Source organism: Diceros bicornis, chromosome 28 (genome assembly GCF_020826845.1).
Source record: "Diceros bicornis minor isolate mBicDic1 chromosome 28, mDicBic1.mat.cur, whole genome shotgun sequence".
NCBI classification, from domain to species: Eukaryota; Metazoa; Chordata; class Mammalia; order Perissodactyla; family Rhinocerotidae; genus Diceros; species Diceros bicornis.
The window spans coordinates 38,010,507-38,031,946 of NC_080767.1; the positions used below are offsets into that span (position 1 = coordinate 38,010,507).

Genomic DNA, 21,440 nt, shown 5'->3' on the forward strand with positions numbered 1-21,440 from the left:
AAATGCCTTCCTCCCAAGATCAGAAACATTTCAATGATGTCTATTCTCACCACTCCTATTTGATATTGTACTGGAGGTCCAGTTACTGCAATAGACAAGAAAAAGTAGTAAAAGGCATACATATTGGAAAGGAAAAAATAAAACTGTCTCTGTTTGCAGATGACATGATTGTCTATACAGAAAATCTCAAGAAATCTACCCCCTCAAAATTACTAGAACTAATAAGTGAGTTTAAGAAGGTTTAGAGATAAAAGTTCAATATCAAAAATCAATTAATTTCTATATACCAGTAATGAACAATTGAAAATCAAAATTTTGAAAGAGTACCATTTACAATAGCACAAAAAAAATGAAATATTTAGGTGTACACCTAACAAAATATGTTCGGGATCTTTATCCTGAAAACTACAGAACACTGATGAAAGAAATCAAAGACGACCAAAATAAATACAGAAATACATACTGTTAATGGATTGGAAGACTTGCTATTGTTAAGATATCAATTTTCCCCTAACTAATCTATAGATTCAACACAATCTCAATCAAATTCTCAACAGGATTTTTTTTTGTAGATATCAGCAAGCTAATTTTAAAATTTATACGCTAAGACAAGGGAACTTAAAAAGCCAAAACAATTTTGATAAAGAACAAAGTTGGAGGACTTACACTACCTAATTTTAAGATTTACTGTAAAGCTACAGTAATCAAGACAGCAAGGTGTTGGTGAAAAGATAGGCACATATGTCAATGGGACAGTATAGAGAATGCAGAAATAGATCTGTACCTACGTGATTAATTAATATTTTGGCATAAGTACAAAGGCAATTCCATGGAGAAAGGATTGTCCCTTTTACAATTAGTGCTGAAACAAGTAGACATTCTCAGGAAAACAAAATTAATTCGACCATACTGCACATCTTATGCAAAAATTAACTCAAAATGGATCATACACTTAAATATAAAACTTAAAACAATAAAACTTCTAGAAGAAAACATAGGAGAAAATCTTTGTGACTTGGGACTAGGCATTTCTTTCATTAGATAAAACACCAAAAGCATAATCCACAAAAGAATAAATTGGGCTTCATCAAAATTAAGACCTTCTGCTCTTCAAAATGAAAAGACGAGCCACAGACTGAAAGAAAAAATTAGCAAATCACATATCTTATTAAAAACTTGTATACAGAGCGTACAAAGAACTCTCAACACTTTCTGCAGGCTAAATGCTAGTGTCCCCCAAAATTCATATGTTGAAATCCTAATGCGCAATGTGATTGTATTAGGAGGCAGGGCCTTTGAGAGGTGACTGGAGCATGACAGCAGAGCCCTCATGAATGGGATTAGTGCCCTTATCAAGCAGACCTTAAAGAGATCCCTCAACCTTTCCAGCACGTGAGGCCACAGCAAAAAATGCCAGTTACGAACCAGGAAGAGGGCCCTCACCAGAACGTGACCGTGTTGGCATCTTGATCTTGGACCACCCAGCCTCCAGAACTGTAAGAGATAAATATTTGTTGTTTATAAGCCACCCAGTTTGTGATATTTTGTTATAGTAGGCCGAACAGACTAAGACAACACTCGATAATAAGAAAATGACCTAATTCTTTAAATGGGCAAAAGTTTTGAACAGACAGTTCACCAAAGAAGATATATGAATGGCAAATAAGCAAATGAGAAGGTATTCAACATCATTAACTATTAAAAAAATACAAATTAAAACCACATGGTATGCTACATACCTATTAGAATGGCTAAAATTAAAAAGGCTGACCATACCAAACATGTACGGAAGAAACTGGAACTTGATGTGAAGAAACTGGAACTTTCATAACTGCTGATATGAGTGCAAAATGATACAAGCACTTTGGAAAACAGGCTTGCAGTTTCTTAAAAAGTTAAATGTACATTTACCATATGATCCAGTCATTCTACTAGGTATTCACCCAGGAGAAATAATAGCATATGTCCATATTAAGACTTATATTCATAGCAACTTTATTTATAATAGCCCCAAATTGGAAAACTGTCCATATGTCCACCAAAAGGTAAATAGATAAACAAATTGTAGTATACCCATTCAATGTAATGTATTCAATTCAATTACATTCAATGTAATACTATTTGGCAATAAAAAGGAATGAACTATTGATACACAGTACAACATGGATGAATCTCAAAATAATTATGCTGTGTAGAAGAACTCAGACAAAAAAAGTACATATTGCATGTTTTCACTTATATAAAATTCTAGAAAACCCAAACTAATCTATAGTGTCAGAAAGCAGATCTGGTTGTCTGTGGATTGGTAGGGAGGAGAAGAGGGAAGGCTGGGGAACTAGGGAGCGGCAGCATGGAGGAATCACAAGGGGGTATGAGGAAATTTTTTGAGTGGGTTGTATACATTCATGATCTTGATGGTAGTGATGGTTTCAGGAATGTGTTATGTATGTATATGTATAACAATATATAAAACAGTGTCAAAGTATATACCTTAAATACGTGCAGTTTGTTGTACATCAAGTTTGCATTAATAAATCTGTTTAAAAGAATACTGGATGCTAGAAGACAATGAGTGATGCCTTCAATGCTCTAAAGGAGAATTATTTACAATCCAGAGTTCTATAACTAGCTAAACTGCTAATGGTGAGGGCAGAATAAAGATTGTTTTGGCCAAGCACTGTCCTAGAAAGTTTACCTGCATGTACTCTCATAGGAACTTACTTGAGGATGTAGTACTACTCCAGGAAGAGTGGTGTGGCATGAGGCCAGGGATAAGATGCGTCTGATGGTAGGACGCGTAGTGCCTTCTAATGACCAGACCACTTAACACTGCTCCAGGAGTGTCTTTATTCCTTGGTCAGTGCTGGAGATTCTTAACAACTCTCCTTTATTTTTAGATTTCACGCTGAAACCCTCTAGTCTGCACTTGAAACTCCAGTGGACGCTTGACATTGGAAAAGGTCTGGTCTGGGGACTTGGGAAAATCTGAAGATGGAGAACACCCCACTCACAAAGAGTTACTGCTATGAATTATTGCTGCCTCAGAGATAAAAACAGTGCAGATCCTGGGATGGGAATACGAGGCTTTCCCAAATTACAAATGACCAGATGCCAAGGATCTTTAGGGTAGTTAATGAGTACTGGAAACCACCCATGCTATAGCCTTTAGGGCAAAAGTCTACTGTACAACATTCCCCATACATATTTTTTTTTCTCTTGATTTCTTCAAAAAATCATATCACTGTTCCAAAATACTTGCTGTTTCTCCCTGGTGGTGGATTATATTTCTCTGCCACTTGGTCAATGCTCGACCACTTGGCTTCCTTTGGCCAGTTAAATGTGAGGAAAAGTAATGCATGTCACTCGAGGCAGAAGCTTCAAAAGATAGTTCATGCTCTGCCACACTCTCTTTTCTCTTTGTCTCCATAATGTTTAATGTGGAGGACAGAGGCTGTTCTATCAGCTTTAGCTGAAAAGTGAAGACACGAAGCACAGCCCACCAGCAACATTCACGCAGCATGAATGCTCATGATCATGTGAGAAATGACCTTTATTGTTGTAAGCACTGAGATTTTGAAGATTGTTACCGAAGCCATTTCTGATTGGCTTACTGATTCCATTTCACTTGAGAGTGGCTTCTAGTTTGTAATATCTAAGGAGGAGGCATTTTGATGTCATGAGTAACGTACCTCCGAATCCCAGGGTGGGATGGCTTATTTGGGTGACAGTCTCATATGCAAAGCTAGTCACAACCAGAATAGGTGGATTTTTCTTTTCCCTCTGAGAATCTTTTCCTATCCAATTTGGGCAAAATCATTCTCATTCACTCATTTCACAAACATTGAGAGCCAACAAAATTCGAGGCATTGTGCTAGGTGTTGGGGAGAGCAATGAACCAGGTAAAGGCAGTGCCTGTGTCAGTAGACATTTTACTTGAGTGGGAAAGACAGACAATAAACAAATAATTACACTGATTTAAAAGCAATTTTGATAAATGCTCAGATGATGAAGTCCAGGGCGAGTGTAGAACACATAACAGTGCACTTGACTGGGTCTGGGTCATCTTCCTCTTCTGTGCCCCCAGAAATAAGTGAGTTGCCAAAAGTTATTCAACCAGTAACAGAGGGAGAACCAGACCCTGTCTTTCTACTTTGGCATTCTGCAGTCTTTGGACCAAACCTTGGAATGTGCCTTATATGTGAGCCAATAATCCGTTTTTCACTACTTATACTCAGAGGAAGAGCCTGCCGGAATTTGGATGAATCGACATACCCATCTCAGATTTAAAAAAAATATTCAAAACAAGTATCACTCACATTGGGTCAGTAGAACCACCCTGTTCCTGAAGGTTGATGCTATGTCCTTGATTTTTACAAGCATAGCTAAGTTAAAACACTCAATGCACCCAGGCTGGGCCACAAATAGATGTGTGGGCGTATGTTGGTCCTGCTTCACCATAGCACTTCAACAGTAATAGCAACACAGCCAACCGCGTGCTTTCCTACAAGGGTTGAAACATTTTGTCTGAATGTGATAATCTTCAATATTGCCAAATTCTTTTATTTTACCATAGTCCAGGAATTATTCCAATTTGGCATCATTCAATTCAAAGTAAGTTCCTTTACATCTACTATGTGCCAAAGCTCCCTTCACATCTACTATATGCCACATTCTAGGGACACAGGGAAAAATAAGACTCAGTCTCTGCTCTAAAGGAACTCACAGTCTAGTAGTGAAGTCATTAACAAATGAAGAACTGCTCTTTGATTATTGGCCAGTGACTCTTCATACTTCTTCCCCAAACCCAAAGCTCTCCTAGCACGCTCACCCAAGGATCATCAAGAGAAGTCACACTGGATTTTACTTCTTCATTTCCCTTTCTTAGCCCTCATCCTCCTTCACGACTTCGAGATGGGCTTGACAACACGACTCTCCATTAAAATCCAACTCCTTGGCACCACAGGTCTTGGAAAATATTAATCATGGGGGCAATCTTGTTAATCCAAAGATGGGCACCCCGATTTGGACCTGCCTCTAACAAAATTTGTGTCGAAGCCCCTAAGCCTTGTTTCTTTCCCGGGGGTTTTGTTTCCTCATTTGTAAGATCCACTTCAAAGGCTCAAGTGTGTTCCAGCACTAAGATTCCTTTTCTTGCTTTGATACATCTATACCTAGTCATTACCATTCAAAAAAAGTTACTTCGGCATTCCAAAAAGCCCTCTTGCAATATGGTTTTGACCCAGCAGGCACGGAAGCAATGATGGTCCTGCAGTATTTCCTGTTTCCCCGGAGTCCCAGAGTTCGTGAAGGAATGTGTAAGAGGACACCATGCTGGCTTTCCAGGGGGAGCGTCCTTCCTGAGCGCTGTCGCCAAGCAACCCCAGGTGTGGCGTTAGCCCATCCTCGTGCAAACTGATTACCGGGCAAGAACTCGGGCCCGGACTCCCTGCAAAGCTGGGGCACCGACATTTTGTGGTGCTGTCCCTTGCCCTCCAGCCTCCCTCTGGGTCCTCATGGTGCCATGTCAAGGCGCTCAGTCCCAATATTCCAAACCAACGGCCATTTCTAGAAGGGCCGCCAGGGTCAGGCTGTTAGTAACCCAGGACTGCCCGTGTGCTGTCTTGGCAAAGCCACGTCGCTCTTCTCTGGGTTTCCAGAAGGCCGACAGCGGACACCTCGGGCCACACCCGAGGCTCCAGGGCCTCTCACAACATCATCGACGCCCCCGGACCACGTCGCGTCTGGGAATGCCGGGTCGCGAACTGCCCCTCAAGACCGGACACCGGCCTCCCGCGCCGGTCCCGCCTCCGGCCGAGGCCCCGCCCACCACTTCCGGCCGGACCGCAGTCACGTGCCCGGACCCCGCCCCGCAGACGCGGCTCCCCCGGCGTCCAGCGTCCCGCTTCCCTTCCGCCGGAAGTGGGGCGGCTTTCCCTTTCCGGCTACGGGTCCCCGAGCGGAGCGGGAGGCCGGGCGGGGGAGCCGAGCGGCGGCGGCGGCGGGGGCGGTAATGGCGGAGCTGGTGCAGGGCCAGAGCGCTCCGGTGGGGATGAAGGCCGAGGGCTTCGTGGACGCCCTGCACCGGGTCCGGCAGGTACGGGCGCGGCCGGCTGGCGGGAGCAGGGGAGCCCGAGGCGGGGCCGGGCCGGGCCCGAGGGGGAGGAGGGGTCGGGCCTGGGGGCGGGAGGCGGGCTGGCTGACGCCTCAGCCGGGCTCCGCCGTCCCTTGGGGCTCCTGCAGCGGGAGGAGCCGCGGGATGAGGCGCCGGCGCGAGGCCCAGGCCCAGCCCGTCGGGCGGGTCGCCCAGGTGCCTGCAGCGGCTGGGAAAGGGTTTGCCCAGGACGCCTGGCCGCGTCGCGCCCCCGCGCCCGGCTGGACCCGCGGGGCAGCCAGCGTGGGGTTGAGAGGTTGGAGCGGGGAGGGGGCTGCAGAGCTCACGGTGAGGACCCGAGTGTAGACAGGAGGCAGCAGTCTGAGGCCCAGTAGCTTCTGAAAACTGGGAAAACGTCCTTTTTGGACTTCCTATATTTCGAGGGTGCTCTTTGGAGGGGGGGAGAGGGAGATGTTAAATAGGTGGGGGTGGTCCACAAGACGTAGAAATTCCTTATGGGCAATAGCTTTTCCTCTCGCGGGGAGAATGTGATATGCACTCGTTCCAGCGGTGACACTTTGCCATCTGACGATGTCGTGCATTTTGTCCGAGTTAGATAAACTGAATTTTAAGAGGTTGCAAGCTTCCCTGGAGAATGAGTATAGGACCTGCCAGAAATACTCTTTGGCTTCTGGCGTGGTGCTTAGAACAGAACGTGTCCTTGAATTATGTGTAAAACTTACTGACATGTTAGCTCTGACACTTGAGTTTCTTCTACTAAGTGTCTTATTCTTCTCATCTCTTCCCATTTAATTGTAGGCGTACTAACTGAAACTTTAAAGGTTGGGCTATAACGAATTACTGCTTGATTCCTAACAGAAAGCCGCAGGACTGATTGTATTAGAAGAAGGTCACCACTCGATCGCTTGAAGATATGGTCTTTACATCTCTTTCCAGTATTCCAGGGGAGGGAACCCTACCTGTTTTCCAGATACTGACTTTTCATTTTAATACTGACGCGACTATAGATGTTATATTGGATCCCAGAACTTTCTAAACCTGTGGTTCCTCCTAAAATTTTATGTGATGACTTGTTACTTACTGCCTAGGCGCCAACCAAAACAGTAGTGAGTATCCATCTTACTTAGTCTTCAGAGCCAACCAGTGGCTGTAATGGATGAACATGCCGTCCAGCTCCCCTTCCACCACTCTGCCTGCCAGCGTGTTACACTGCTCTCCTCTGCAGTACAGGGTCCTGAACCGTGTTTCTCACTGGCTACTAATATGTAATGGCTTTCGCCCTGTGCTGATGTGTGACAATCACCTTGTTGGCCTTCTGTATCCAGGAAGAATTATAGTCACTACCCTAAAGAGCTCAGATCCTCAGTTTGCAGAAGGCCTGTAGTTGAACGTAAAATGAATTTTGAACCATTGAGAAGACTTTTCTGCTTCTCTTGAGCCTGTGGTTGAACTGGTATTCTTGGACAACCTGCTCAAGAGGGAGGGAGACCCTCTGTTAAATGCTCACCTAATGTGGATTGTTGCAGCAGTGGTGGTTACTACTAGCAGAGAGAACTTCATTGGAAATGTTCCCAGCTCTGAAATGCACCATTGACTGGAGCAGTAATAAGCCCAATGGAGACAGTGCTGTAAGTGTACTACTTCTGAATATTATCCTCTAGAGGTTGACGCTATCTCCAAGGATTTGATGACCTTTAAAAACTAAAGGAAAAAAACAGGTTTGTGGGTAATTTTAGGTTTATTTATAGATTTGCACTGGGCAAGAATGGAAATAGTTAGAAATCTGAAGTATTGTATACTCATAGTAAAGCTTACTTCAAAGGATCTCATATTATTTGGGAATCTGGGTGATGATGGTTCTACTTCTCCACTGTATACAGAGCATGTTGCAGAGATGTGATTTTCCTCCCAGTAACTGGAAATAAAAGACGGTGTATTTCTTTATTTGAATGATTGCAAAGCTTTCCCCCTCTTATGTGTCCTCATAAACAGTCTGTAAGGCCCTCATAAGTTTGTCAGGGAGCAGTAAACTGTCTGGTGCTCAGTTTATCTAGAAGATCATGAAAGAGTCTGTGTTGACTCTGCTGGGATTTGAACCTGCAGATTCTATTACGTCTGGTATGTGGAGTCTAGCACCAAATCCACCGAACTTCCCTTGTGGCATCTGGAAGCCTCCTTGTATATCCTTGGGACTCTTTCCAACGAAGTGAGCTCGTTGTTGCTGTTAGTTCACTCTGAGAATGGTATTCTTAGATTGAAAGGAAAGCTTTGAAGATATATAAAATTTAAAGTTTTTCCCAGCAGTGTGAAGTCCAGTGAGTTGACAGTGTTTGGTACAAGCGGATAATACAGCCATTCTGTAGGGAAGTACACAAGTAGAAATGTGATCTGATTCAGTCCCATTGATGATGATCTAAAACTGCTGGGTGTTGGAAAAACATCATATCCAGTTCTCCCAGGTCATTGGCTGGTTGGCAAAAATAAAGTATTTCTTCAGCTAGTTGTATAGAGAGGGGAGGATCCTAATAAGGATGGGATGTGGACTCAAAGCCGGGATATGTTATCCTGTTCCACGGCCACACTGCACCTCTACCCTGACTGTCTGTCTGGCTTACAAGGGGACCTCGTGGAGATGATGGATGAGTAGATACAAATCTGTTTTGCTTTTCTAAAAATATAAAAATGTTCCCAGAAACCCCACTGCTGATAGTGTTAGTAGCATCTGTCATTAAGTGGACGCATTTGTGTGTTAACAGGACAGTGTGGCACCACCGCCTGTTAGAGATTCCCAGCAGTGTTCCACAAGCTGGACAAACTCGACCAGTCATCACCTAAATAGAAGTTCTCTTGTCAAACTGCTCATGCTTTTTAGGACTTTAAGCTCCTATTTTGATCTAGACCCAGTGGGTGCCTCTGCATTGTGTAACGACAGAGTATTCTATTCACATAAATGCAGTGTAATTGGTGCCGCATGGAGCTGGGCATCATGGTGATTCTGCACCCAAATAATTGTGATAAGCTGCTGTAGAATCAGTAGAAAGTCACCTTTTAACAGATTTTTAGGTCTAGAACCTATTCTTTACCAGCACTTTTTTTGGGAAATTTTGGTGAATGTGGGGCCTCAAAAATTCCACAGTCCCCCAGAAAATGCTTCCCAGTGCTGCTGGTACACGCTTTGAGCCTGAGCAGTAAGTGATTTGGCACGTGTGCCGTAGACAAGCACTGAATTTCCTTTAAGAGCATGTACCTCTACCATTGACAGCGCAAGCCTGTGTTCATTGGCGATTGGGTACTCCTTGAGAGACACTGCCTTTGCTCACTTAGTAGATGATATTTCTGACACATGGCAAAATCAAGTGTGCTGAATGCTCAATCAATTTAAGGTGTACTCCACTGAGACTGTCAGATATGCCCAGTGGTTGAGTAGCTCACGTCATCATTTCACAAAGGACTAACTCCTGCGTGTACATTCATTTAGCTTTCTCAAACATGAAGAAAACCAGCGTCTGCAGGAAACCTATGGGCTGCTCCTGTATCTTTGTTATTTTTTAGTGAAGAAGATTCGCCCTGAGCTAACATCTGTTGCCAATCTTCCTCTCCCCACCCCCCAAAGCCCCAGTAGATAGTTGCATGTCATAGATGCACATCCTTCTAGTTGCTGTACGTGGGACGCAGCCTCAGCATGGCTGGAGAAGTGGTGCGTCGGTGCGCGCCTGGGATCCGAACCCGGGCCGCCAGCAGCGGAGCGCGCGCACTCAACCGCTAAGCCACGGGGCCGCCCCCCCCCCCCTTTTTTTTTTTAAATGTGAGCTGCCACCACAGCATGGCCACTGACAGACAAGTAGTGTAGATCTGTGCCTGGGAACCAAACCCTGGGCCACGGAAGCAGAGCACACTGAACTTAACCACTAGGCCATCAGGGCTGGCCCTGTATCTTTGTTTTGATGGGACCTAGTAGAGTACCCTGCGAAGAGTGAGTCCTTGTTAAGGGGTTTTGGTGATGTGACTGAGCCCATCTGGGTCACTGCACATTGATGGAAACGCTGAACTTCATGTTTGGTACTGAAAAGTAGATAGTAAATGAACAGTGTGTTCCATTGTGTGCCTCTAAGGCTTTTCTCATTTTCAGTTGAGACGTCTTTATCTTTCTTTTAAAATCTGATAGCCCGTGTGTCTCATGTGTCTACAAAAGACACAAATTTGCCTAGACCAGAGTTCTCAAATCGGTGGCCCATAGGCTGGAGAAGGCTCACAGTGGGCCTGCAGGCATCCTTTGTTTGACCCATAGTGCCAAACACTTAAAAACAGAATGATTTCATAAAACTGAGATTTCTAGCTTCTCTGGAAGTGCTCCAGCCACCCTGCTCCCGCATGCTGTGTGGCAGTGTTTGGCAGGGGCCGGGGAGGAGCTGCCCCTGTGCACAGGGCATTGACTCGCTGCGTTGCCTTCGTTCCCACCACTTGGCTGTTTTGCACTGCTCATTGCACTGCCCCCAAAAATTCGACAGCTTTTTTTCCTGATCCTTTTCCAAATTGTGAGCCTATCATCTTCGGTTTTTATTTGGAATTTCTAGTGGAAAGAGCTCTGATTGGAGGGTTGGGAGACCTGAGTCTCCTGCAAGTAGCTGCATGACCTGGGGCCAGATGGGCCTTTCCAGCATTTGATCCACAGGCTGTTAATAGAGCTTCCTTGGAAAAGGGCTCAGGGGCAAATCAGTTTGGGGAGTACAGGGTTAAGTAAAGGTGAATTGGCTTCTTTATTGCAGGACTTCTCAGAGCCTTTAATATGTTTCTGTGCGTTAGCTGCTTCAAGGGTTTGGCATATGCATTATAAATATCCTAAAGTTATGTTACTTCACACCTTCTTTTCATAAAACCAGATCACGTTCTGTGCATCAGACTTCAGGAAATGTTGAGCTAGATCATCTCAGTGGTCACTTCAAGCACGCAGTCAGAGCTTCCGTCTAGCTGGATCTGAAAAAAAAAACTGGACGAGTTTTTGTTCTTTTGCTTTCTAATATGTTATATTGGGTGTGTATTCAAACTCGCCTCTCCCCAGCTTTTCTGTGCAATCCTTTTACTCTGTTAAGAATCACCCCTCTTGAAAATGTTTTGCATTTGGAGTTTTTTGTAAAGACCCTTGGGAGAGAGTAGCCACTACTTCTTTTGGAGGCGTGAACTGCACTTATATCCTAACTCCAGATGATAACGAATCACTTGCAAGACTGAGACTGAAAGCAGTGATGTGGTTCGGATAACCTGCTGTTTATTTGAGGATCTGCCGAGCTCAAGGCCTCTTGCTGGATGCTGGGCCAGGGCAAAGATAAGTAAGTTTGCAGCTGGTGTTATCTTTTTGTGGAATTACAGCCTCACAACAGCCAGGTGAATTAGTCAGGACAAGGATTATAATTCTCATCTTATACTTGAAAATAATGAGCCAAAGGGAGATAAAGCAATTTTCTCAGAGGCACACAAATAGTTAATATATGCAGTAGTTCTTGGACCCATGTGTTCTGCGTTCTAAGGACTTAGTTCCTTCACAGAGGTAGTTGGGTGGTTTTCCATCTCAGTGAGACGTCTGCAGCAGAATCTTTGAACAAAGCATTGAAGGGGTGCTGGTGGAATTAGATGGAAAGTAGGGGAGAAAACCAATGGACACGTCATCTTTAGGGCCTTCCCTAAAGGGGAGGATCCCAGCTGGGACAGTATTTCAGCTCAGAGTCTCAGCTGGTTGTCTTGGCGTTTCGCCTACAGGAGGAGCTGCTTTATATCCACTTTAAATTTAGCAAACGTTTAATGAGCACCTTGTGTGTGTCGAGCACTGTGCTGTGCATTGGGGTGGTTGTTCTTTAACTTTTTTGGAACATGGACCTTTTTAAGACTCTTGAAAACTTTGAACCTCTCCTCAGAAATATTTAAATAGTTTTGTATTTAGTTTCAGAAGGTTCATGAATTCTCTAAATCTAAATCCTGGAGCTCCCAGTTAAGGAACCTTTGTCCCAGGGATACCAAGATGGTTGAGACAGGTCTGCAGGTCCACTCTTCAAAGAGCTCCCTCTGGTAGGGAGACAGTATAACCAGTAACCTCCTCAGTGAGGGTACAGTATTCAGAGGTAGTTTATAAAGTGCTTTGCAAACACACATATGGGAGTATTTAATTCTCCCTAGCTGTGGGTGGCATGAAGTTGTCAGGAAAAAGCTACTAAGAAGAGCCGATATCTTGTTTGATTGGCATATAGAATTCCTTGTTTTGGTTAATGCCAGTAACTAGGGCAGGATCAGCTGGGGCCCCCTCTCTGATAACAACAATAGCTACCATTCATTGAGCCCGTGTTTTGCTGGATGCCAGGCAAGGTCTCCCGTATATGTTCTCTCTTTTGGTGGTCACAAAATCCCCAGAGGGTGGTGTGGTGAAGTGCTTATTAAGACTGGATTCTGACTAAATGAGTTCACGTTCTGATTCTGCCACTTGCTGGCTTAGTGACTCTGGACAAGTTATCTGACTTTAAGCCTCAGTTTCCTCATCTGTAAATTGGAGATCATCGATGGTAGTAATAGTTTTGTTTTGTTTTTTTTTAATAGCTAATATTAGAAATTAGGTTACCCTTGGGAGGTGGGGGTGGGAGGTGGGTAGTGCCTGAAGGGAGCATGAGGCAGTCTTCTGAGGTGCTGGTAATGTTCTGTTTCTTGATCTGGATGCTAGTTGCACAGGGATTTTAGTGTGTGTAGATTCGACAAGCTGTAAACCTATCCATGTACTTTTCTGTATCATTATTATTACTATTATTATTCAATAAAAGGTTAAAATAGTCAGGATTTCTTGTTCCTTACCGTGTGCCTGGCATTGTTCTGGGTGCTTTACATTGTTATCTCGTTATCCCCTTGGGTTCAATTTCAGGCAGACTGGCTCCATATCCCACAGTGATGAGACTAGTAGCTGCTCCTTTCTAAGGTCGCTGTGAAGATTGAGTGAGGGCACCCTCAGGCCCTTAGCAAGGGTGCAGTAAGTTTGATGTCCTCCTGTCTTCATTGCAGCCAGGTAGGTAGTGGGATGGAGAGCTGGGACTCGCCACTGTGCATCATGACTCCATACCCTGCCCTCTGGGACTTGGACTTAGCCGCTAGGCTCGACTGCTCCGGCCACATGCTCTTTCTTCCTGCTGTGGGGAGCAGAGACTGTCAGTGCAGCGGGGCATTCTCCAGAGCCCAGGCAGGGCCCCTCTGGGTGACTGAAGGGCAGAGGTTCTGGGGAAGCAAGTTGGGTTCCTGCTCCCTCGGTGGTGGCGTGAGCTTTCCCCTCTGCTTGCTGGATCCGTGAGGATTGACAGTAGCTGTGTTTAATAGCGTGGACACTGTGTGGGTGACTTGCTGGCGTTCAGGTGGCTGTGCCTTTTAATATTTAGTGTAAAGTTCTAATTAGTGTAAAGTTGTGGGGATTTTCAGAGCTTACTGTTTGGATTTATAAGGTGAGCTACTTTGTTTATTAAACCTGTCCTCAGAATTTTAGTCCTAAAAATGTGCACTGGGAATAATTAATTGCCACGTTTCCTGACATTAGTGATTTGTGATGACCTTTATGATTTTTGCCATGTCAGTGAACCCTTAATATTCTATTTGCTTAATGTTTTTAAATCATTCTGCAATTTAGGTTTATTTAGACTATATTTAAAAAGGAAACTAAATCACTATCATAAGTGAAAAACTTTGCCATGCATAGGAGGTAACTGTAGGAAATATATATATATGTCTGTGTATGTTTTAAAATATTCATCCATGCATCTCCTGAAATCATCTTGTATACTCCTGTTTGGAAAACACTGGCTTAGTCCGTGCCTGCATTTTACAGATGAGTACACCAAGGAACAAGGCCACTGAGGTCTTGCCAAAGGTCACACACTGGAAGAGCTGGCTGGAAAACCAGGACTCTTGTCTGACTCCTGGTCCAGTGCTCCCTTCCTCTGAGTTTCCACTAACTACTGGCAATGAAGGTTCAGTGTCTATGACGTTGATTTATATTTCATCTCTTACTGTGCTTAAAATAGCACAGGTAGTGAGATAGCCCGTTCTCCTCCCCACCTCCCCCCAAAAAGGGGGGAAAAGTGACTCAAGTGGTAGAAAATCAGTAGCAGAGTCTCAAGGTCATGCTTTCAGATAAGGACTGGAGTGGCCTTGGTTTTGTTGGAATATCCTGGCCTCAGTGACTCTGTTTTTCTGACCTACACCATTATTAACTGAGAATGTACCGCACTTCCCTTAAGCAGCTACTGTTCAGAATGATCAGTTACAATATGAGGAATTGCTTGAGCTCTCTGTACTGGAAATCATTAGGTTTTAAGTCCTCGAGAAGTGACAAATTTAAGAAAGTATCCGGAGGAGGAGTGGGAGGTGGCTTAGTGCTGTGGTGAATAGCATAGACTCAAGTCAGGCAGACGTGGGCTTAAATAACTGTTTCTACTGCTTATAAGTTGTGTGACTTTGGGCAGCTCACTTAGCTTCTCTGAGCCTCACTTTTCCTTGTCTTAAAGTGGAAATAATAATACCAAACTCCTAGAGAATCATCATGAGGAACAAATGAGATAGCATCTTTAAAATGCTCTTAGTAGAGTGCCTAGCACATAGTAAACACTCATTAAATTTTAACTCATTATTTTAGTAGACATTTAAAATTATTTCTTGGAACAAGGTTACATTTGTATGAATAAAGAAATATATTGTTTCTTTACAGTATATTGTAGCCTATAATGTAATATCCACGTAAATTATGATATAATTGTATATCACAATGTTAAAATATCTAACGTTTGTTTAGCCAGGGTTCAAATGCAGCCTGTTAACTTCAGAGCTACGCCTCATAACCATTATTCTATACTGCTTCTCTCTTAGTGGACATTTCCCAAATTATAGATAACTGAAGCAAACATGACTTAAGAACAAGTCTGAAAGCCTCAGTCACATTTTAGAAGGATGCTCATTGATTCAGTCAAAATTAGGAACAGGAAACTATTATAACACTTTTAGCATACTGGCTTTGGGAAAAAATGACATGCCAGCAACTTATAAAGCATAGTTTATAAATTATAAGGAAGGCCAAGTCTCAGGAATAACATTTTAGCTACTTTGGAAGGAAAGAAAAAGATCTGGAAGCTGAGAGGCATCGTCAGAAGGGAGCAGGGCGAGTGCCTCTTGTGGAGAGCTTAGGTGTAGGGGCCTGGCTTTGAGGGTGACTTGACATGCACACTGTCGAGGGAGTCTACTGAAATCATAAGCCTGTGTACCCCATTCTTTTGTGTTTTGGGGTCATCTTCACTGTCTACTGGGAACATTTTGGTCAGTCTTTAAAAAACTAGGTCAGTGGTCTTGAAAACCCTGTCAGCCATGTCCTGCTCAGTGTCTTGTGGCAGGTGAGAGGGTCTCCGTGGGGCGCAAGGCACTGCAGTGTCCTCACCTTTCAGCGCACCTGCTTGAGCAGCTGGTTCCTTAAAGGCGGCTTGTGCATCGTAAATGAGTAGCCAGCCTCCACAAGCTTATCCACAACAAGTGTGGAGAGCAGGATTGCAAGTCAGTGGTAGAATGCTCTTAGGCAAGATTTGTACAGTGTCTTGTTTTAGAGCAGATGGCCGCTTGCCCTGAGACTTAGATGTAGGAGATGAGTTTCTATCAGCAGTCTGTCTTTGTATTTTAATTATTTACTTAAAATAATGTTTTTAAACAAGCAGCTGTCCAGGCTGCCATCATCTCTAGCCTAGGCAGGGGTCGGCAAACTTTCTCTTTAAAGGTCCAGATAGGAAATGATCTGTATACGCTTTGCACACCCTGAGGTCTCTGCAACTCCTCAACCAAGACAAATGCGTGTGGCTGTGTTCTGATAAAACTTTATTTACCAAAGCAGGTGGTTCACCAGCCATAGTTTGCTGACCCTTGGCCTAGCATATCTGCTAAATGGTCTTCCTATTCTTTTCCCCTTAGAATCTATTTTCTTTGTCAGGGGGATCTTTTAAAAACAAAAATCAGCATGTTACTCCCCTTACTACAACTTTTAGTAGCTTCCCATCACCCTTCCTGTAAAATCTAATCCCTTACCCTGACACGTAAGACCCTGTGTGAACTGGCTCTTGCCAACCTCTTGGAACACATCTAGTTCCTTCTACTCTGGGGACATTAACTTCTGTCTTCCAGGCTCATACCTACCAAGCTTGCTCCTGCCTCAGGGCCTTTGTACAGGCTGTTCCCTCTGCCTGGAACGCTCTTCCTCAGATTTTTGTATAGCCAGCTTCTCCTCATCATTGAGGTCTCAGATCACATGTTGCCTCACAGTGGCCTTCCTGGATCCCCCGTTTAAAGTGGTTCTCCTAAGCACTGTGTGTCATTATCTGCTCTTATTAGCATCAAGCGTATCACCAGCTGAAAAGATCAGTTGACTGACTGACTTGTTTACCTCTGACTCCCCACCAGCTGCTGAGTCTCAGAGAGCAGGGGCCTGGTTGTTCTTGGTCATCACAGGAACCCCAGTGCCTAGAACGGAGCCCAACACGTAGTAGGTGCTCAGCATTTGTGGGTGAATTGCCTTGTTTAAAGCCCTGCTACCTGTGAAGGGCTTTCTAGTTCACAGAGCCCCTCTGTGTTCAGAGTCTGTTATCTTTTCAAAAACTGAGAAGCGTATGGTATTATACCCAGAGGATCTTATGCAGAGAGGAAAGCGACTTGCCCAACGTCACAAAACTAGTAAGTGGAAGGGGCTGAGACCTGACCCCAGGATACCCGACATTTAAATCCTGCCTTGTGTTGTCGGTATCATGATTGTCTTTGGTTGTTTAAGGTAATTTATCTTTATGTTGGTCCCAGAAAGTCTCAGACTGCTGGGCACATTTGGACAAGCTCAGAGAACTACCATGATAGACTTTGCTCTATGGGACGGCTGTGCTAGCGGCTGCGTAATCCAGCCTGCTCGTTCAACTTCACTCAGGGGCTAGCATCACGAGCAGTCGCTGTAAATATGCCTTTGATTAAATGAAAGAGTTGATTTATTATGAAGAGCACATTTAATTTCCTAATGAGAACAAAGTAAGTAAGTTCCAGATAGCATGTTTCTGGGGAAAAAAATTGTAATAGTTATATTCTGTTCTTTAACTGCTAATAAATATTACGAGTTGAAAAAGCTCTCAGAAATTACTTCGCTTTCGCCAGTGCAGGAATCCTGCCGAAATAGTCCAGACGGACGGTCATCCCCCTGCTGTGTAGACTTCCAGTGAAGAGCATCTTATTGTTTTATATCTCTGTGGGTCACAGCTCACTTTACAGATGTTGAAGTTGATAGGATGGCTGTTTTCCTAAAGAGTTGTAACATTTGAGCAAACACAGCCTTTTCAGTGTTGTTGGGGAATGTATTTCTTAAGGGAATCCTGTGATAAAACCTTTTGAACAAAGTTCTTCATATCGTTGGCCTGCTTTTTTCCTTAAAATGCAGTATTCTTGTATACTAAGTGATAACTTAAAAATACTAATTTGCTTGTAGAAGACAAATTTTTGGAAGTATTATTTCTAAAGACCCATTATTATTAAGACCAAAGGAAAACTCAGTTTCCGGTCAAAAGTGCTGGTGCTGTCACAACATTGCCTTGTGTTAATGTAGGTCAGGGGGAGAAATAGGATGACGGCCCTTTAAAGAGGACTTTTGTCTTTCTCCCTCACATAGAGCCATGAGTTGTTACTGAGTGTTTAAATGTGATTCTCTCTGTAGATTGCTGCTAAAATTGATTCAATTCCTCACTTGAATAATTCTACACCTCTAGTGGACCCCTCAGTGTATGGATATGGAGTACAAAAACGGCCCTTGGATGATGGAGGTAAGTTGCTGTAATTTTGCCTTTCAGCTGGTGATGAACCTGCCAGTTAAGTTGGAGTCTGTGTCGGCCATTGTCTTACAGGCGCTCTCTGGTGTCACTTTTGGTTGAGGGGAAGTATTTAGGATGATTTTCCTCAGCAGTTCTCCAGCATTTGAGTTCATATTTGCCTTAATAATACAGGAATCTTTTCAGCTGGGCTATAAGGTAAAGACTTGGCCGTTGAGCATCAGCTTGGAAATAATTGGACCAATTTGAGAGTTTTGTTTGATTTAGCCCTCTGTTATTCCAGTGCACAGGTGGGAATCGAAGTTCCCATTTTTTTCCAAAGTAAAGCTAAGATTTGCTGCGTGGCTCTGAGGAAGCTTTGGCCACATCTTGACCTTAAAGACAGGGAAGGGGGGTGGTGACCTTTCTGCAGTCTGTCTGCTGGGTTTTTCACCATACCCATTTATGACAAGCACTTTCTAGAAGCATCCATTTTTCTTTCATTCATTAATTTGTTTGCTATTTTTTTGGCTTGTTTATATATCCTATTCCATCCCTCCCCAAATTTGAGACCACTTAGAGGTGCCTATCATCAGCACCTTGGCAAACAGTATCTATCAGATGTGTTTCTGCAGAGAACTTGGACTTCCTTTATCATATTTTGTCTCCTGCAAAGTATGACTATAAAAGGGATTCTGAAATATACTCGATTGTATATGAATATGCATGTAGTGGGCAGGCCAGTGTCTGTCTTTCTGTCCTTCTGTCAGTCTGCATATGCACCCAACCATGTATGTATGTACATATTTCTGTAATATTAAGTGAAAAAAATCAAGGTGTACAACAGTATATATTGTGCAATCTCCTTTTCCAAAAAAATGCGTGTTTTTATGTACATAGGAAAAATGTAATTCAGCGTGACTGATTTCTCTGGTCTCTTTGGGCATTCTAAAAGAGATCACCATTGTTTTTAGATGCGGAACCTTTTTGGCATAATTGTATAGATTCACACTGAAGATTTTAAAGGAACAGCACTCGTTTGGGTGTAAAACTTCTTGTCTCTTTAAAAAAACTGTTTATGTTTATGATCACACACATGGAGAATCTACCCCAGGGCCATTAGAAGTAATGTGACCATTTAAACTGCTGCTCCAAAATGGTACCCTGTGATCTTTTTATATTTCACTGGTGTGAGTGATTTCTTAGACCAAATATGACTGATTGTGTTATCTGCATTTTCGTCTTAGTGAAAGGCTGTGATGTGAAGGAACCTTTTTACCTTTTCAAGGCAGTCATGCCACGGTTCCTCTTATGGGACATCCATATAAAAATAGCAGTAAACTGTCTGGCTCTGAGCACGTATCTCGTTAATGGACAGTCTGGCCCACTGTTTCCAGAAATGAAGATCAATACGTTTCACAACTACCAGCCTTGTTTTCACCCACGGCATGGAGTTGAAGTGTAAAACTTGTGCACGCAGGGACTAGGTGTTCACTGTGTCCTTTGCGTAAGGAACTCCTGAATATCTGCAAATGGGGCCTCGGGCGTTTTACAGACTTTTTCTCCCATTAATCCTTTGCACACCCATTTTAAAGAAGTTAGTAAAAGGCTCTGAACTTATTGATAAAGAGACCTAGGGAGCCGGCAGATGTAGCTAGTAAGTCACCAGTAAGTTCAGAATCTCACTTGAAACTCCAGTTCATTGTTATATTGTGTATTTTCATCTCTTTTTTGAGAGCTGTAATTTTTTGCATGTCTGCCTTCTGGGGACTCAGTCCTTGTAATCAGAAAATGAACGTGGTTTCTCGTTTTCCTCCCCCTAAATATTAAGCCTGCTTGTAGTGGAAAAGAACTGAGAAAGAACCTTTCTGTGTCCTGCCAGGTCCCCCATGTTTCGTAACAACAACAGACTGTATTTGAAGAACAAGAAATTTCCCTCAAGCTTTTTATATTCTGTATTACCGTTTGATGAAGTTAATCCTCTCTTCTGTTGAGCACCGTTTAAATAACAGAATTACACAAATTGTTTGTTTTTCTCCAAACTGGTCTCCACATGTAGACTCTGAGATTTGCTGTTGAGCTTAGCGAGAACCCTGGGCATTTGGGGCCTCGTTTGTCAGTTGTCTTCTGATGGGGATCAGGTCGCTGAGCCTGCTCTGTTCTCTTGAATAAGTATGTGAATAAACAGATCCCGTCAAGAGAAGTGATGTTCTGTATACCCGACAGCTTTCTAAGTGTCACAGTCTTGCTGTTTGTGAGATGAAAATTTAGAAAAGTAGACAAGCAACAAGCAGGAATTCTGAGATTTCCAAAGATTTCCAAAGGCTTTGCGGTTTTTTGTTTGTTTGCTTTGGCTTAGGTTTTTTTGACAGAAGTTCGCCAGATCACTTCTTTAGCAATATGAACTTTCTAACTTCCCTGTGAAGTCAGGTTCTTTAACCTTTGGGAGGTTAAAGTTCAGTCCCCTGGAAGTTTTTGGAAGTGTTATTTGGGTCTATTTAAAAGTACTTCAACTCTTAAGTCAACCAGAAAGAACCTTAACGTCAAGTTTATTCAGGTCATTGAGATTTGCAAAAAAGTGTATAAATGGGAGGATTAAAAATGCTAAGCAGTAAAACAAGGGAACAGATTTGTTCCTGATGTAGCAGGGGCTTTGAGTATTTTGTGTTCCAAGGCAGTTTTGAGCCGTCAGTCAGACTGCCGGTTCGTGAGCCCGCCTGGAACCTAGCAAGAGGTGTTTTGGGCTCAGCTTTCAGAGGCTGCCTTGGTTCCCCGACCTGGGAAGAGCAGTCCGTCCACTCGCTGCTCTCCGGCTCGGGGTCAGGTCGTGTTAACCATCAGCATCTTCAGTCTTGGCACCTATGCCTTCTAACAGTCTTTGAGGTGCACCCTACCAACTGGGGCAGCTCCGTGCCGGGCTCGGGTGTGACGGCTTTTCCGTCCAGGACTTCATGCTGCAGCTGGAGCCTCTTGTGGAGCCAGTCTGACCGGATCCACTCCTCTGCTCTGAGACCTGTAGCAGCTTCCAGTAACCAGGGCGGTCCAGCCGTTCTTCACCTGGCGTTGCCTACCTCTTCCTGCTCTCGCTTCCCCCTTCTGCACTCTGCCACAGTCTGGTCATCTGTTTCTTCTCTTTGCTCTTCCAGAAACACGTCCCCCATCCCAGCTCTCTACCTGGCTAACTCCTGCAGGTCTGAGGTCTCAGAATTGATGGATACGACTTCCTTCTAGAAACTTGTCCTCATCTTCATCTTTTGACTTTCTTCAGTGCCTGCTCGGGTGCCACCTAGCCTCTTTATCTTCTGTGGTCCCCTTTTCTCCTTCCTCCCTCCCCCTTCCTCCCTTTTTCACACGCCCACCTCACCAGGGAATAATAAATCCCATTCTGCTCTGAACTTCTGAAGCGGTTCCTTTGTCCCCTTCTTCGGGCACATATCTCTCCTGCTTTATTCTGCAGATACCAGGGTACATGGTGTCCCTCTCCTGCTCGAGTCTGTGTG

The 21,440-nt window shown here is 43.8% G+C and overlaps 1 protein-coding gene across 5 annotated transcripts in view; it reads left to right on the forward strand.

Annotated features, from left to right (window-relative positions):
- Positions 1-5,979: 5,979 nt before the first annotated feature.
- Positions 5,980-21,440, forward strand: part of FUBP3 (far upstream element binding protein 3) — a 49,240-nt gene continuing 33,779 nt past the window's right edge. For 4 of the 5 annotated variants that reach the window (XM_058524298.1, XM_058524301.1, XM_058524302.1 and 1 more), the window contains exons 1-2: positions 5,980-6,094; positions 17,850-17,955. In XM_058524298.1, coding sequence (XP_058380281.1) covers positions 6,011-6,094; positions 17,850-17,955 — 190 coding nt within the window. In that variant the 5' untranslated portion in view covers positions 5,980-6,010. Of the gene's footprint in view, positions 6,095-6,970; positions 7,741-17,849; positions 17,956-21,440 lie in introns of those variants that run through there. The other variant, XM_058524300.1, reaches the window with a different exon arrangement.